This window comes from Vipera berus (genome assembly GCF_964194415.1).
Source record: "Vipera berus genome assembly, chromosome: W".
In the NCBI taxonomy this organism is placed as follows: domain Eukaryota; kingdom Metazoa; phylum Chordata; class Lepidosauria; order Squamata; family Viperidae; genus Vipera; species Vipera berus.
Genome location: NC_138210.1, coordinates 58,821,854 through 58,840,366, shown reverse-complemented (window position 1 = coordinate 58,840,366; position 18,513 = coordinate 58,821,854). Strand labels below are relative to the sequence as shown.

The 18,513-nt window shown below is 40.3% G+C and overlaps 1 protein-coding gene across 1 annotated transcript; it reads left to right on the top strand.

Annotated features, from left to right (window-relative positions):
- Positions 1–4,432: 4,432 nt before the first annotated feature.
- LOC308676321 (vomeronasal type-2 receptor 26-like) lies at positions 4,433–17,085 on the top strand (the record flags this gene model as incomplete). Its single annotated transcript, XM_081342134.1, has 4 exons — positions 4,433–4,480; positions 5,620–5,721; positions 15,300–15,426; positions 16,184–17,085. The coding sequence occupies 4 exons, from the start codon at positions 4,433–4,435 to the stop codon at positions 17,083–17,085; spliced, it is 1,179 nt and encodes a 392-aa protein (XP_081198260.1).
- Positions 17,086–18,513: the final 1,428 nt, after the last annotated feature.

Genomic DNA, 18,513 nt, shown 5'->3' with positions numbered 1-18,513 from the left:
ATTAATGAGCCATGTTTGCCTACCCCTGGTCTAAGATTTAATTAAGGGGAAAGTATGCATCCTACTTCTTTATATCAGTTCTTGAGATATTGTCCTGGTTTTTTCAGCATGTTTTCTGAAAAAAACATTCTCACTTTGTTCCATTATTACGTGCTGATTAAAAGGAATCTCAGTAACTAAATTACTAGTGTACAATCATCTACCACCTTTCTGGAATTGGCCAAAAATCAGTTAGTGAGATAGAAAAAAGAATAAGTAAATGCCAAAGAAGGCTAGTGAATAAATGTTCTAATATTTTCAGGAGTCTGAATTTGATGAGGAGTATTGTAAAGAAGTAACTGCCTTCAAGAGACTCCAGGATTTTTAGTGAGAAGTTGCCTTCAAAAGAGCTCAAAAGGTTTAAGATTTAGATTTAAAGTCTACTCTATCATTTCTACTAATTCTGTAACCATCAACTATAAAGTATGGCTAGCATTCCTAAAATATAATCAACATAGGCAATATCATATTGTAGTGCTTCTCTTTGTCTCAGTGACAGCTAGATAGCTGTACAATTTCTCAGCAGCAACACTATAGCATTCCTTATACAGTAGTTAAGAGGACTAGGCATCTTGCTCTCAATTCAAAAAGGCTGCCAATCGTTATCAGTCAGTTAGTTATAGCTCCACCATTGCTACAATTTCAAACAGATATCTTCTTTACAATTCAGCTTTGTCTAGCTCTACAGATAGATCAGAATCATCCATCTGTACAATTTATGCTCCACTCCACCTCTCAGAAGGAAATCAAGCTGCACTTACATCTATGGGAATGCAATGTGAGACATTGGCTATTATATCCTAGGAGCTCAGTATTAGCCATTAGACTAGCCCAGGGGTGTCAAACTCAATTTCATTGAGGGCCGCATCAGCATTACAGTTGCCCTCAAGGGGCCAGGTGGGTATGGCCAGGGTGGGCGTGGCCTACTGGGTGGGCGTGGCTAGAGTGCGTATGGCCTACTGGGAGGGCGTGGCCAGCTCTACATCATTCGCATCAAGGGTGCCTATGGGGGCCTGGGCAGGAGTGGGACAGATCTGAGGGTCTCTGGCAGGAGGAGGGTCTCTGGGCCAGGGCCAAGGCAGTGGGGGCCGTTCCCTCAGTGTTTCCAGGATGGCTACGTGGGCCACATGAAACCACTTCGCGGGCCGGATCCGGCCCCCGGGCCTTGTGTTTGACATGTCTGGACTAGCCTATAGACTGACAACAACTTAAGGTATTCATGTTAGTTGATAAAATAATAGCAAGGTATTATTCTTTATTATCCAAATGTGATTGGACACACAAGGGATTTGTATCCAGTGCATAATCTCTCAGTATACATACAAGCAAAAATAATGATCATAATTATCATAAAAATATATTCATCATAAATCATAAGATACAACACTTTGTGATAGTCATAGGATACTAAATAAGCAATCAACATAAATCATAATAAGATACTAAATAAAACAACTAATATAAATCATAAGATACAAGCAACAAAGTTATAGTCATAAGAAGATAAGGAGATAGGTAATAGGGAAGATGAGAAAAATAATAGTAATACAGCCCTACTAGGTAGTTTGACGGTGTTGTGGGAATTAGTTGTTTAGCAGAGTGATGGCATGGAGGAAAAACTGTCCTTGTGTCTAGCTGCTCTGATGTGCAATGCCCTATAGTGTCATCTTGAGGGAAGAAGTTGAAACAGTTTATATACAGGATGTGAGAGGTCTATAGATATTTTTACAGCCCTGTTTCTGGCTCGTGCAATATACAGGTCCTCAATGGAAGGGAGGCTGGTAGCAATTGTTTTTCTGTAGGTCTAACTATCTGTTGAAGTCTGTGTCTATCTTGTATGGTTGCAATGCCAAACCAGACAGTTAAAGAGATGCAAATGACAGACTCAGTATTTCTTTTGTAGAACTGTATCAGCAGCTTTTGGGGCAGTCTGAGCTTTCTGAGTTGGCGCAGGAAGAACGTTCTTTGTTGTGCTTTTTTGATGCCATTTTTGATGTTAGGTGTTCATTTTAAGTCTTGAGATATTATAGAACCTAGAAACCTGAAGGTCTTTACTGTTGATACTGTGTTGTCTAGTGTCAAAAGAGGTGGTAGTTTCACCTAAAATCTACTATCATTTCAACAGTTTCGAGTGTGTTCAATTCAAGATTGTTCTGGCTGCACCACAAGGCTAGTTGTTCAACTTCCCATCTGAATGCAGATTTGTCTTTTCTCAAATGAGACCAATCACTTTTGTATCATCTGCAAATGTTAGTACTTTAACAGAGGGATCCTTTGAGATGCAGTCATTGGTATAGAGAGAGAAGTAGAAAGAGCACACAGTCCTCTGGGGGGGGGTGCTAATTGTGCAAGTATCTGATGAGATTTTGTCTAGCTTCACCTGCTGCTTCCTGTGTATTAGAAAGCTTATGGTCCATTTAAAAGTATGGTCAGGCACGGCTAGCTGAATCAATTCAGTTAGAAGAATGTCTGGAATGGTGGTAATGAATGCTGAGCTGAAGTCTACAAAAAGGACCCTTGTATAGGTCCTTGAAAATTTAAGATGTAGGAAGTAGTGCAGAGCCATATAAACAGCATCATCTGCCAATCTATTTCCTCTGTAGGCAAATTGGAAGGGGTCTAACAGCAGATCCGTGATGATTTTCAGGTGGGCCAGCGCTAACCTTTCAAAGGATTTCATAATTACAGATGTCAGAGCAACCAGTCTGTAGTCATTCAGTTCCTTGATGGAGGGTTTCTTTGGCATTGGGATGATAGTAGAGCATTTGAAGCAAGAAGGAACATAATACATCTCTAGTGACTTAAGATGGGTTGGACAACACAAGCTTTGAAGCAAGAAGGAGTTACCTTGTCTGGGTCTGGTGCTTTTCCAGGCTTTTATCTGTGAAATAGACTTGCACATCATTTTCTGTGATCACCAGAGGGGGGGAAGGGGTGGGGTTATAGGAGCCTTGGCTGTTGTTGGTGTGTCTGAGATGGAGATGGTGGTGATTGGTGACAGTAGTTTCCTGTCAAACCTACAGTAAAACACATTCAGGTCATCTGCCAGTTGTTGTTTCCCTTCAGCATGGAAAGGACGTTTGCTGTAACCAGTGATATTTTTAAGAGTTTTCCACATGTTTTCTCGTTTATATTGTATTATACTATAATAGGTGGCAAACTATTTGTTTGCAGGCAGCCTTAATAAATTTATTCTATACAAAATTAATGAATAAAATTCCTTTTGTCAGTTTTACCCTATCTTCAAATATCCTCCTTAATTTGAAGTGTAACCCAACATACCCCAAAGACATTATTCAATGAAGACTAGAATAGCATGGACTGGAGTGGGATGAAAAATTTTTATCATGTTCTTGGCTCTTTCCAAGCCCATCATGGCTATTTTTCTTCTGAAGTCCAAACTGAAAAGAAAATGAAGATGTCTGAACCTGAAGCTTAGGAAGGGTGTTCTCTTCAGGACAGAATGCCAACTTTGGTCATAATCATGGAAATCACCCAAAAAATAAGTAAGGCCAGGAAACAAAAATTAACACAACAAGACACTGGTCTATAACTGATTGCCAAGTAGTGTGACCCCTTCCACCCCTGAGAAATTTCACCATATCTTGTGGAAGCAACAATATACTGGATAGAAGTCAAAATCACCACAAACCATGACCACCAAAGGGTTAACAGGTAAAGAAATTGAAACATTTTGTAATAGCTATGCCAATGTTGTAAGAGGAGATAGGATAGCTAAGCTGCTTATCTAAAATACAAAGAACAAAAAAATATGTCCCTATGGAACTCATAAAATTGAGGACATTGTCTAAGGCAGGGGTCGGCAACCTGAAAAAGCAAAAGAGCCACTCGGAACTAGTTCTATCACACACACAAAAAAGTGTGAGAAGCAAAAAATGTGCGTGCATGCATCCACGCATGCGCATGCGCAAAAACCAAACCATTTTGCGCATGCGCAAAACGGGAGGCACCTACGTGGCGACGGGCAGTGGGTTGTGGTGCCGCCTTCAGCCCGGGCACCGCCGGAGCCACCCCCGGGACCTCCAAACTGCCGCCCATTCGGAGAGGTGTGCGCACAGCTCTCCAAACCTTCCCACTCTCCGAACGGGCGGCAGTGCCACCTGTTTGCAGACCTGCTGCCGCCCATTTGGGCGGCGGTAGGTCTGCAAACTCAGAGAGGTGTGTGCAAACCTCTCTGAATGGGTGGAGGTGCACGCACACTTCTCCAAAGGTTTGGAGAGCTACGCACGCACGTTTCCGAAACGGGCGGCGGCACCACCCGTTTGGAAAGCTGCTGTAGCCCATTTGCAGAGTTGCCGCCTTCAGGCACCTGTGTGGCGACGGGTCTCCCTGGCAACGGGTGCTGGGTTGTGGCGTTGCCTTCACCCCGGCAATGCCAGAGCCACCCCCGAGACCTCCAAACCACCGCCCGTTCGGAGAGGTGCGTGCGCAGCTCTCCAATCCTTACCACTCTCTGAATGGGTGGTGGCACGACCTATTTGCTGACCTGCCACCGCCCGTTTGGGCGGCAGTAGGTCTGCAAGCTGCCATAGCCCATTTGCAAAGTTGCCGCCTTCAGAGTTGTTGCAAACAGGCTGCGGCAGCTTTCCAAACAGGCGGCAGCACTGCCCATTCGGAGAGGTGCACGCGCAGTTCTCCAAACCTTTGGAGAAGTGCGTGCACACCGCCACCTGTTTGTAAACCTGCCGCCGCCAGTTTGGAAAGCTGCCGTGGCCAGTTTGCAGACCTGCCGCCTTCAGAGGAAGGTGGCAGCTCTGCAAATGGGCCACAGCAGCTTTCCAAATGGGCGGCGCCACCGCCCATTCGGAGAGGTGCGTGCGCACCTTTGCAGACCTGCTGCCACCGGTTTGGAAAGCTGCTGCAGCCCGTTTGCAGACCTACCACCTTTGGAGGAAGGCGGCAGCTTTGTAAACGGGCCGCGGCAGCTTTCCAAAAGGGCGGCACCACTGCCCGTTCCGAGAGGTGTGCGCGCAGCTCTCCAAACCTTTGGAGAGGTGCACGCGCACCTCCGCCCGAACGGGCGGTGGTGCCACCCGTTTGCAGACCTGCTGCCGCCAGTTTGGAAAGCTGCTGCGGCCCGTTTGCAGAGCTACCGCCTTTGGAGGAAGGCAGCAGCTCTGCAAACGGGCCGCAGCAGCTTTCCAAATGGGCGGCGCCACTGCCCATTCAGAGAGGTGCATGCGCACCTCCGCCTGTTCAGAGAGGTGTGCATGCACCACTGCCTGTTCGGAGAGGTGCGCGCACACCGGGTGACTGGGAGCCGCAGGAGACAGCTTAAAGAGCCACATGCGGCTCCGGAGCCGCGGGTTGTTTAAGGGAAGGGCCACAAAAGAAGCCACAAGTTTCCCTGCTCCAGCTCTAAATGATATATTACCACACTGCCCAATCCAATTACTGGGTGCTGATGGAGTTGCATCATTTTGTTATGTTGAAGGAGTTCATCACACTTTTCCCTGGTTAATGAGTCTGATTGGTCCAGGATTCTATGATCACAGCCAACCACAAACTTACACAACTAATCAAGGGCTCTACTGTGATGGCTTCCCTGGATGCTTGTAGGACAAGGAAGGGGTGGCTCCAGGGACTTCAGAGGGAGGCAAGGAGGAGCATCAGGAAGATACCAAGGCCTCCAAGACAGAAGTGAAAGGGATAGAGGAAGAAGTGAGGCTGGAAGTCCCAAAGGAGCCCTCAGGGGAACAATCAGATGAGAGTTTGGCTGGAGAGGAAAAGGGAAAGATGTAGCTGCAGCTAGAGGATTTGGTTAGAAGCACATGGTGAAGAATCACAGCTGCAACCCATGAATAGGGCTGATAAAGAACTGCATCCTTCACTGGATGTCAGGATGTAGAGTTGAAGGGAGGGAGGCTCAATGGAGCTCAGCAAGGGTAGTCTTGCCCCTCCTAATGAGTTTCACCAGTGCATGCCTACTTAGTCCAACACATGGAGCAACACAATGTTAGAAACAACTGCCCATTTTCTCTGCCATGAGTGTGCTCCAACTCCATGACTCTGGTTCTCATGACTTTGAACCATGCTTTGTGTGAGCTCATGTTTGGACTTTAGACCTGCTTCTTGGACTTTGGACCTGTATTTGGCTTGGATTTACCATGTATGGACTCTGATCTGTGCCTGGATTTTGGACTATGCATGTGTGGACTTGTGGACTTGTGCCTTTGCCTGTGGACTTTGTAACTCTGTGCCTATGCTGAGCAGACTTGGACTCAGTAGAACTTTGCAGTTGGTATGAGTGGGAAATACTAACCGGGGCTTGTGGTTCTCAATGAAGTCTTTAAAGCTCTCCATGTGTGTGGACTGGAACAGGACACCTACACATATCAGAGGACACACACAACATCTAGTTTATCTTCAGATCATGGCAATGAACTTTACCCCTTGACATGCAGATCTGACTGCCATAGAGTGTTGAGATATGACCCCTCTCCCAAGTAGAAAAGGATCTATTGAAGAGTCCATTCCTGCACCTCTAGTGGGCAGTTCATTCAAGACTCTAGTCACCACCTGGAATAAAGAGACAGAATGCCTAAATAGATTAAATCAGAGTGGCCTCTCTAATTCACTGCAATCCTTTGGTTTATTCAAGAGGCCAGGGAGATAAAGCAATCTAGATAAAGCAACCATTTGAAGACTTGCACAAGTATAAGTACATGTATGAATACACAGTGGTAATTACACTAGCAAAAAGAAATATTTTGCACTCTTATTGCATTGACAGAATGCCATCCAGCTGTCTTTCTTAAGATGATTCATTCCCTTGAGGCAGTGGTGAGATTTAAATACATGAACATGGTGACCTGGTGTCCATGCACTTCTGGTGGACCATTCTGTGCCTAGGACTCCTCCCCGGCTCAGAACAGACTTCCTAAAGTAGTGTCCACGCATATTCAGTGGGCCATTCTGGGACTGGGATGCATTCACGTACTTCCGGTGGGCCTGGGAGTCTCCCTGGCTCAGAATGGACTTCCAGAAGTGGTGTTCACACACTTCCAGTGAGCCGTACTGGGCCCTGCGAAAAAGGACTAGGGCATCAGGCTGTTCACCAAAGTCAACAAAAAAATAGCTACCGGTTCTACTGAACCAGTGCGAACTGGCTGAATTCCACCACTGTGCATTTGGTGGACAAAAACGATTCAGATTTGTGAAAATTTGAACTTCAGATGGACAGCATCAATGGATAAGATTGGGATCTCATCTAATAAAATGAATTTAGAATATTTTAAGTCTTCAAGTTCCAAGGAAATGGATAGCAACCTCTTGAAAAAATTTATTTATATACTGTTTAATTGAATTGATTCATTTCTCCACCAGCTCATAGATGCAACTCTAGGCATTTAACACATTAAATAAATAGAACAATATCAACAAAGCATTGAAAGCTATGATAGTTCCCTGAAACAAACTAAAAAAACACACAACAAAACAATGACATCTCATGGACCATCTAGACTCCTGACTACTATGCCTTGGAACACATGTAGATTGCCCATGTTTATTAACGGCTGGCAGGATTGGTACCAATCTCAGTAGGGTTGGAATTTTAGAGGGTGAGGACCATGACCAAAATTAGCTGTAGTGCTTTTCAGTTGGATTATGCTTATGCTTGATTAAAGCTTCAAATGAAGTAGTAGGAGATTGAATCTGAACATTATCAATCTCTGACTGACAGAATATTTCTATTACCTCAAAATGAGGTGTAGTATGTCCTATGATCAAGAGGCCTTCATCTGATCTGACTGTTTTGGACAACTACAGATCTATCACCAACATTTCTTTTCTTTGAAAAGTTAGGGAGAAAGTGATGGTACTTCAACTTCAAAGGTCTCTAGAAGACCTTTAGGTTTAGGTGAGGATACAATAAAAGAACTATATCAACCTTGGAGAGACCAGGATCAGGGATTTCCTTACTCTCTCAGCTTTCATAAAAATACTAAGTGCCCAGAGACTTGAAATTCTTTCTGAGCTTCTCAAAGTCCATTCTGATAGCATTATAGATGTTTTCTGCAGATTATTTCTCCTAAACTGTATTAGCAGGAAATTTCCTTTGTCAGAGAACTAGATAAAAAGATATTATTAATTTCTTCTGTTCAATTGAAGTAAGTGGGGTTTTTTCATTTTGAATATCTAAAATGCAAAGTTATAAAATAGCTATCCCATTTTTATATTCTTCTCACTTTTGAAGAAATTAAGCACTGATTTTGACTAAATAGTTTAAAGCCCCATCCCATTTATTCCTTTTTAAGAAGTAATTTCCTATTTATACTACAATAAATCATTTGCTGTTCCTAATTTAAGTAAAGTTTGGTCTGGCCATGCTAACTTCTTATCAGCCAGTCAGTTGCAGAATATCGTCTCAAACAAACCCATGAACACCTCATCTCTGGGCATCATTTCTTTGCCCACTATCACCATCAAATTGTTCCCAGAACCTGAACATAGCTTTCAATCACTCTCATATTCCCCATTCATGATTCTTACAAACAAAAAAAATCCTAGTTCCTATGAGAATAGGAGAGAGAGAAAAAAACCCAGATGATTTCTGCAGGACTTCCCTAAGGGAAACTGAACTCTGATTTAATAATCATCTTCTTGTTTGTGCATGTAAATTACTATTTTTAATTCTTCTTTTTCTCAACATCTCACTGAATTTCAGTGTTCATTAGAAAGATTAATAAAAAAGGGTTAATGTAAGATGTTACTTCTCTTTCTCTTAAAATATCAGTACAGTTTAGAGCTAGAGAGAAACATGGTAGGCTTAGGGATGAGTAAGGATCCCCAAGTCCAATCCTAGACAAACTACCGCTCATATTATAAAATGTTAATCACAAAAATACTACTGGTCATGATGTAAGAACAAACAGAGCATCTTTGAAATCTGTCCTTGTAATAGGGATGGCAGCTCTACTGGTCTGGCTGCTAGTGCTGCTCCCTCATGTGGCATGCAAAACTCACAGGTGCAGCATCCTTCACCCATATCCTCCATATCACAAGTATCATCAGCCAGGAGACCTTATGGTGGGAGGCATTCCATCTCAAATTGCTCCGATCTCGGATGAAGTCACTTTCGAAGAACACCCCCCTCCAATATTACCTGAACAACATATGTAAGGAATGGAATTATTATTATTATTGGTTTATATTTTCAGATATTTCTGATTGCTGAAATAATCCATCAAAGAATAATATATGATTGACTGGGGTCAATATAAGTAGATGCTAAGAAAAGCATTATTTTCTCAGAGAACATTATGCATGGACTTATAGGGAATGGGGAAGCCCATCTATGTGGTGATATTCTATGTTTAAAGCACGCTTACCAAATCAGAGCATTGCCACCTGAATGGGCTTCCAAGTTTCCAATTCTCCACTATTGCTGTGGTGATTGGGAAGGACTCCTTGGTGACATACCCACAGCTTGAGGAGGGCTGATTTAAAGCTCTTTTACTTTTTTCTTGCACAATTGTCCTTCAAAGTTGTCTGATAATGAATATTACTGAAGCGTATTCAATTGTAAATATGTTCTTATTAATTCATATACAGAAGGGAGATCACTTATAGCAGTAGATATATGGGACAAGTTGGTGAAACTAGCTTGCTGAATTCCCCTTATATATATATAACTATTGATGAGAATGTAAGAATGGTAGAATATCTTTCTGATGTCCAAATCCCGTTGTAGTGGCATTCCTAAGAATTACCAGCACATCCTGGCTTTGGCATTTGCAGTAAAGGAAATCAATGAAAACCCACAAATCCTACCCAATCTCACCTTGGGCTTCCGTATTTATGATAGCTACAACAATGCTAGAAGCACCTATCAGGCCACCATGCTACTTCTATCAGCAACTGAGAGACTGGTCCCCAACTACCTATGCAGCATCAAGAATACTGTCATAGCTGTTATTGGAGGACTGGATGCCCAAATCTCTTTTCCTGTGGCAACTATCTTGGATATCTATAAGATTCCACAGGTAAGACATCATTTCAATGTAAATTTCATGCTACTTTCAGTTTCACAAGGCAACGTCATATTGAAATGTTAAATATATTGAGGCAGAATGGGTGAAAAAAATATCCCCCTGAAATTTCTAGAGTTGAATAGTCAGAAATCATCCATTGAGCTTGCAAAACCCTCTGAGGAATTCTTTAAAAAGTGAGCTCTTATTTTTAAGAATTTTAATGTTTTAACTCACCTATTAAAAAGCTAGCTGGAAGAACAGACAATTCTGGGAATAAAACCTAGTTATTTTGATTTTACAATATTTATTCCAATTACGGTACATAGATAGTAGGGTATGCTAATAAGTCATGGACATTAATAGCAAGAATAGTATCTCAAACACATTATAAAGGAAGAGAGAAGTGGTAGAAGGTAAACAGCATTATTGTTTGAGTACAGAGAATGGAAGAGGAATAAAAAGGAGACAAGAAGCCAATTGATTCAATAGACCTATGCTACAAGTCAACAAAGAGAGATGAGGGGGGAAAGGATATAGACTGGAAAAACAAACCATCATAGTACAAGAAAACACCAATCAGGCTTTAGAGAAGACAAGGAGCACTGCTCAGAAGTGTTGAAGGAAAACTGCAATAATTCAGAGAAACTGAAAAAACTAAAAGGCACACTAGCTCTCCAAGTGAACTTTGAATCTCTTTCAGCATTAAAAAGGTTTCATTTGACATGGTGAATTCCAGAATATAATCCAAGTATCCAGTTGCTTCCAATGCTAATGCAGTCTCAAGAGTTTATCTAGAAATAAACTTAGTACAACCCGATACAAGACTTCAAAAAGCCATCTCTGGGAATTAGAAAAAAATCATATCTCCACTTTGTTCTTATGAAACAAAAGATGTTGCAAAAATAAAACTTCATTGACCACTGCAAATCTAAATGGTTCATAAGTATCTCTGAACTAACTTTCGTTTCACCTTTAACAGAAGCATAAATTGAACAATTTAAAAATTCAGGATGTTCATCTATCCATCTAGATATGACTAGATATACCTGTACATGAGGGCAAATTTACTTTTGTCTGGAAAATAAAATGCTTTTGTTTTGAAAATATGAAGCACCAATTACCCATACCTTATGAATGTACTGCTTGGTTTTAGATGAGGTCAGGTTCCATAATATTCTATTAGAAATTACTCCTCATCCATAGCAACACTGAAATTTAATTCAACAGACCTCTAATACCATTTTTGTTGTTATGCCTTTTAGAACTACAAAATCCAGGAATAGAAATTCAGGGAATTCTCATCTCAGCAAGGCAGGCAATGCTCTCTTAAAGGTTGGGATAAAATGAAGAATTAGTACATGATGATCACTATGAAGACTTGAAAGTGTTCTCTAGATGCTGCTCTTATCTTCTTTTCCTGTTCCTCTCTAGCTTATTTGTGGCTCTGCTCCAATAATGAATGATAAAACCCCAGGCCTTTCATTTTATCAGATGGTTCCCCCAGAACCTCTTCAGCATAACGGGATTGTCTCTCTGCTCCTACATTTTAATTGGACATGGATTGGAATCCTCATTATGGATAATGAGCTGGGAGAAAAATTTGTAGAAACAGTGATTCCTCTTTTTTCCAAAAAAGGGGTTTGTATTTCTTTCGTTCAACGAGTTCACAAATTAACTGATTTCAATAGACTTGATGGCATGCTTGAACAGGGGGCAAAAATCTATGATTATGTAATGGGTGGTAAAGCTAATGTATTGATATTCAATGGAGAATCCTTTTCTATGGGCTATTTCCTATGGCTACAATATATTCCAAATATAGAGGAGGTGAGAAGTAAACCAAAAGGTATTGTGTGGATAATGACTGCACAGATGGAATTCAATTTAATCCCTTTTCAACGTGCTTGGAGTATCAAAATAATTGATGGTGCCCTTTCCTTCACAGTTCATTCCCCTTCTCTGCCAGAGTTCAAATCATTTGCTGAGAAACAAAACCCCTTCAGCGCAAAGGAAGATGGATTTATCAGACAGTTCTGGCAAGAAGCCTTTGACTGTATATTCCCATATACAATTTTGAGTTATGAGCATGAGAATATTTGCAATGGAAAAGAAAATTTGGAGAGTGTTCCTGGGACCTTTTTTGAAATGGACATGACTGGCCATAGCTACAGTGTCTACAACGCTATTTATGCCATAGCTGATGCCTTACATGCTCTGTTTTCTTCTAGAAATGCTGACAAGTCAGTGATTAATAGAACAGGAAGGAAAATTCATAATCAAGATGTCTGGCAGGTAATAGATCTAATTTTTCATTTTTCTTGACTCCATTCCCTTAATATATCATAATGTACATATATTTTGTATGTGTATGTGCATTGCATATTGTTTAGTGAAAAGAAGGATTAGGGGTAAGATGATAGCAGTATTCTAATATCTAAGGGGCTGCCACAAAAAAAAGTAGATCAACCTATTCTCCAGTGCACCTGAAGGCAGGACAAGAAGCAATGGGTAGAAGCTAATCAAGGAGGGAACTAACCTAGAACTACGGAGAAATTTCCTGTCAGTGAGAACAATTAATCAGTGGAACAGCTTGTCTTCAGAAGCTGTAGGTACTCCAACACTGAAATTATTAAAAAGAGATTGGTCAACCATTTGTCTGAAATATTATTGGCTTTCCTGCCTGAGCAGGGGATTGGACTAGAAGACCTCCAAGGTCCCTTCCAACTCTATGATTCTGTTATATTGTATCTATAGCTTTACTTCCTTTCCTCCTGAATCCCCCATGGAAATATATCTGTCCATGTATGGTTGTATGATTGTCTGACTCCAAAAGTCAAAAAATGTCCAATCATTTTTTTGGAAGTATAATTCAAACTATTAGGGAAATGGTTCACATTCATTCTATTTATCTCTTTTTGAACCAACAATATTTTGGTTTCATCTACTTCGGGAAAGGGCGGTATATAAATCCAAATAAATAAATATACTAATCCTTTGACTCATTTCTCACGTTCTCTTTAATTTCACAGGACAACCTATGGTCCATTGGGTCATTTTTTCCCCACATACTATATAGCCTTCTACCATTTCCTACCCCCCTCAACCTTCAAAACATCCCCAGTGCAGATTTCTCTTTTTTTCCCCTCCTCAGCTTACCCATGGAACTACCTGCCATTTTGCTAGGGGAGAGGGGAGCCAAGGGAGCTATGACTCATGTGGAAAACTATATCTCCATTCCCAGTTAAGTATATCTCCAGAGGCCCCTTTCCCTAGGGAGAAAGAGGACTCACCTAGTAACCCTTGGTGACTCCCAGCCAATCCTACCTCACTAGTATTCCCAAAGAGTTAAGGGTCCCATCATTCTGTAAGTTAACCCATTTGAGCTACCTCAGTTCAATAATTGTTACCCTGTACTATCAAATTTTGCTCAGTTGAAAGTTATAAATGAACAAACACAAGAGTTTTTGTAGTGTAGATATAACAAAAATGAAAGTGCCTAGAAGACAATTCAAATGTGTATTTTTTTGTTTTGAAAATTACCAGCATGGAGACTGGCAATTTAGTCTTTCCAATATCTTGCTTTTTTTTAAAATTTAGCTCCACTACTTTTTGAGAAGTGTTGCTTTTAACAATAGTGCTGGGGAACAGATTTTCTTTGACCAGAACAGGATTCTAGCAGCTGGATTTGATATTCTCAACTTGATTGCTTTCCCAAACAAATCTTTTCTTCATGTGAAGGTTGGAAGTGTGGATCATTCAGCTCCCCCAGATAAAATATTAACCATCAGTGATGAGATGATTACATGGCATAGTGGGTTTAACCAGGTAAACCTGAATTACTATTCCTGAATCTGAACTAGGACTAGTTTCTCTAGTCTGATATCATTGTTTTATATTGGGCATTAGTAAATTCATACATCAAGTTATTCCCCCATAAGCAATTTTAGAGCCCATCATCAGGCCCAATTAACTGTGGCATAAAGATGACCCTTTAATAGTATTTGGGGGAAAATAGTGAGCCGACATGTCCTCTTGATGCAATCTGGCTCAGCCCCAAGCCACTGTGGATTGAGTTTACACCCATCCTTAGTTATTCTGATTTTTAAGCAGTGCTTGCAGGGTTTTTTTCAAGTACTAAGAGATGGACATTATTAATAGATAAAGCTACTAATTGGAAGCGCTATTAAATTCAAAATATTTAATTTAAAAACAATGAGATTTGACTGAGTTTTATATGTGGGTAATTCGGAAATCAACCTCTATTTGGTTATCAATGACAAACACTCGCAGATACAGAACTTTTATTATACACATTAGAAAACTACATTACATTACTTTTTGACATAATCTCCATTCAAATTAAGGCACTTGTCATAACATCTTACAAGGTTTGAAACTCCTTAGTAGTAGTCGCTTGGCACCAAATCTGGGTTGGGGGGGGTTTGATCAAAAACATCCTAACGGAACTGCTTCAAAAGTTCTTGGGTATATTTAGCAGTGTGCGGGCGGGCATTATCGTGAACCAACACCACACCGGAAGTGGTGCCATAGAAAATCCCACCAAATGTGAAGATGCCAAAGGAGTACTGCTAGTAAAGTTCATGGAGCGTGGTTCGACCATCAGTTCAGATGCCTACTGTGAAATGTTACGAAAACTCAGATGAGCCATCCATAACAAGCGCTGGGGCATGCTGATTTCCAGTGTGGTGTTAGTTCACGATAATGCTCACCTGTACACTGCTAGACACACCCAAGAACTTTTGAAGCAGTTCCATTGGGATGTTTTTGATCACCACCCCCCATAGCCCAGATTTTGCACTTAGCGACCATTACTAAGGAATTTCAAACGTTGTAGGAAGTTATAACAAGTGCCTTAATTTGAATGGCGATTATGTAAAAAAGTAATGTAATGTTGTAGTTTTCTAATGTGCACAATAAAACGTTCTGTATCTGCGAGTGTTTGTCATTGATGACCAAATGGAGGTTTATTTCTGAATTGCTCTCGTATTATGACCATTCTAGTTGAAAAATGAGTTTCAAGTTATTATTTCTGTTACTAAACTCAGAAGGTGCCTGTGACAAATTCTCATATTTTCATATTTATGTACCTGTTGAGTCAAAAAGCTTGAATATACCTACTCCAGAATATAATTCTCCTTAGGCTACAAAATTTGGAATTAAGCACATTTGGAAATAAGCAAACATTTGCTCTTTGGACAAAAAAAATCTTTTGATTTCTTTTCCATATTTTTCCTTTATTCCCAGGTCCAGCCGATTTCTGTCTGCAGTGAGAGTTGTTATCCTGGTTTCAGCAAGCAGGTGAAGGAAGGGGAGCTGTTTTGTTGCTATGATTGCATTCCGTGCCCAAAAGGGAGGATTTCAACTGAAAAAGGTATGAAAACATTGCTCTGCTCCCATCTAAACAACCTTTACTACATTTTGAGTTATTCAAAGTAATAGGAGGCTCTGATATTTTGAGAAAACATTTCCAATAGCTGGTAATTGTTGCTTTAGACAGTGCAGTATTCAAGCAGTTTGTTAATTAAAAAATAAGAGTTTCCTGATTATTTTTTAAAGCCAAACAGAGAACATTTTTCTATTGAATTTAACGATCTGGAAAATTATGGAATAACTGCAAAACCACGTATTTTTAATATTGTTTCATTCCTTAGTAATAGTATCTGCAAGGTCTGAGGAAGATTAATACCCAGGCCACCTGCACTATCCTTAGCTATTGTAGAACAGTAATTAATAAACAAAGTTCTAATAAACTAGTAAAGAGAACTCCACTATATTTAGCTGAATTGGGTTTTGAGGTGAAACTCAGTTGCTGAGAGTTCTGTAATGTCAATAAATATAATGGATGGAATGAAATGTGTATTTGCTCAGAACCACCTTTTTCTGAATCAATCCACCCAATTAATATTATATTTTAAATAAAATATATATTTTAAATAAATATTATATTTTCAATAAATTCAAAATGCTGCAACTTTGGTACATTTGAGGACTGATCAGAAGTCACTTTTTTCAGAGCTGATTTAACTCTGAACAGTTGCTAAATGAATGGTTGTAAGTCAATGACTACCTGTTGGATACATATACTGTGTACTAATACAGAATTCAATCTCATTTCTTATTTTTTTCAGACAAAAATGAATGTACTAGATGCAAAGATAAATACTATCCAAACAAAAAACATGATTTTTGTATTCCCAAAACTATTAGTTTCTTGACTTATGAAGAACCTTTAGGGGTCAGTTTAGCTTGTGTTGCTGTTTCTTTTTCTTTATCCACTGTTCTTGTACTTGGAGGATTTATGAGGTACCACAACACTCCCATTGTCATAGCCAACAACCGGGACCTAACCTATACACTCCTCATTGCTCTGCTGCTCTGTTTCCTTTCGGCATTGCTCTTCATTGGTCAACCAAGAAAATTAAGTTGTCTTCTCAGACAAAAAATGTTTGGAATGGTTTTTTCGATGGCTGTTTCTTCGGTCTTGGCAAAGACCATCACAGTAGTTCTGGCTTTTATGGCCACCAAACCAGGATCCAGAATGAGAAAATGGATGGGGAAAAAATTAACTAATTCCATTGTTATTTTCTGCACCCTGATCCAAGCAGGCATTTGTGCTATCTGGCTGGTAATAGGTCCCCCCTTTCCAGATGTTGATATGATCTCAGTGACTGAAGAAATTATCCTGCAATGTAATGAAGGCTCTGTGACCATGTTTTATTGTGTCCTTGGCTATATGAGTTTCCTGGCTCTTATCAGCTTCATCACAGCTTTTCTTGCCAGAAAATTACCTGACACTTTCAATGAAGCCAAGTTCATCACCTTCAGCATGTTAGTCTTTTGTAGTGTTTGGTTGTCCTTTGTGCCAGCATACCTGAGTTCCAAAGGGAAATACATAGTGGCTGTGGAGATCTTTTCTATCTTTGCTTCGGGTGCTAGTCTTCTGGGATGCATCTTTTTCCCCAAATGTTATATCATTGTGTTTCGGCCAGACCTGAACAACAAAGAACAACTAATGAGAAGAAAAAAGTGATTAATAATCTCTGTTTCATCCTCAGTCAAAAGTTTTTTATCTAGATTTTTGTATTTGTAAATAATATAGAATATTCATAGAAATATCCATCTCACATCAGTTATATAATTTTCTCCATTTTCCAAACAATCAATGATTTAACTAAAAGGAAAGTATGCAGCCTCCTTCTTTATATCAGTTCTTGAGACATTATCCGTTTTTTTCAGCATCTTTTCTGAAGCACATTCACTTTCTGTTCTATTATTATTTACTTGATAACAACAGCTGCATTACTAATATACCAGGGGTGTCAAACTCACAACATCATGTGACGTGTCGTGATGTATTGTGACTTTTTCCCCATTGCTGGAGCTGGGGTGGGCGTGGTTTCGGCATGACACATCTGGCCTGCGGGCCGGCAGTTTGACACCCCTATAATATACAATCATGTACCACTTTTTTGGAATTGTTCAGAAATCAGTTGGTGGGATAGAAACATGAATAAATAAATTTTGAAGGAAGCCAGTGTATAAAAGTTCTAATATTTTCAGGGATCAATTAGTGGCTGGATGATTACACCACAGATTGGTGAGCTTACTTGAGCAGGAGAATTGTGAAGAAGTATTTGTCAACAATAAACCGCAGGAGGTTTAGTGCTAAATGGCTCTCAAAGGAATGCAAAAGATTTAGATTTAAATTTTAATCTTTTTCACTAATTCTGTATCTATCAGCTATGAAACACAACTAGCATGCTAGAATATAGTCAGGATGGACAATCCTATATTATCAATAATGTTTGTCCTTGTCTGCGTGACAACCTGACAGTTGGGCAACTGCTTAGCAATGCCTTTCTTCCATATGGAGGATCTATCATCTTGCTCCCAGATTCAAAGAGACTGACAGTCATTATAATCAGTCAGGTAACTGCAGTTCCACCTGTAATGGTACGAGTGAAAGACCTTGTGAGATGTAATTAGGGTATGGTCAGAAAATAGACCATTGATCGTTATCAGCCAGTTAGCTACATCTCTACTTTCAACTTCAAAAAGAAATGTAAATGCAAATAGATCTTTTGGCTACAAGTCTGCATCACCTAGCATTACAGATGGGTCAGAATTATCTCCCTGTACTCCCCCCCCTTACTTTCTCAGTAGTAGAGAAAATGTCACTTGCAGCTATGGCAACTACAATATGGCACACTGGCTACTGTAGCCTAGAAGTTCTGTCTTAGCCTTTAAACTGTTAACTGCTTAACTGTATCCTCAGCACCAATGCTCCATGAATTTTGCCCCTTGATCTGCAAATCATTCTCTGCCTTCTTGACAGTTTTGAGCTATGACCTCTCTCGCTAGTGGGAGAGGATCTGTTAAAACAGTGGACCGTGATGGATTTTGTGAGTATTCAGAGGAGTCGGGGATTTTCCTGCATCTTTGGTGGGCAGTTCATTCA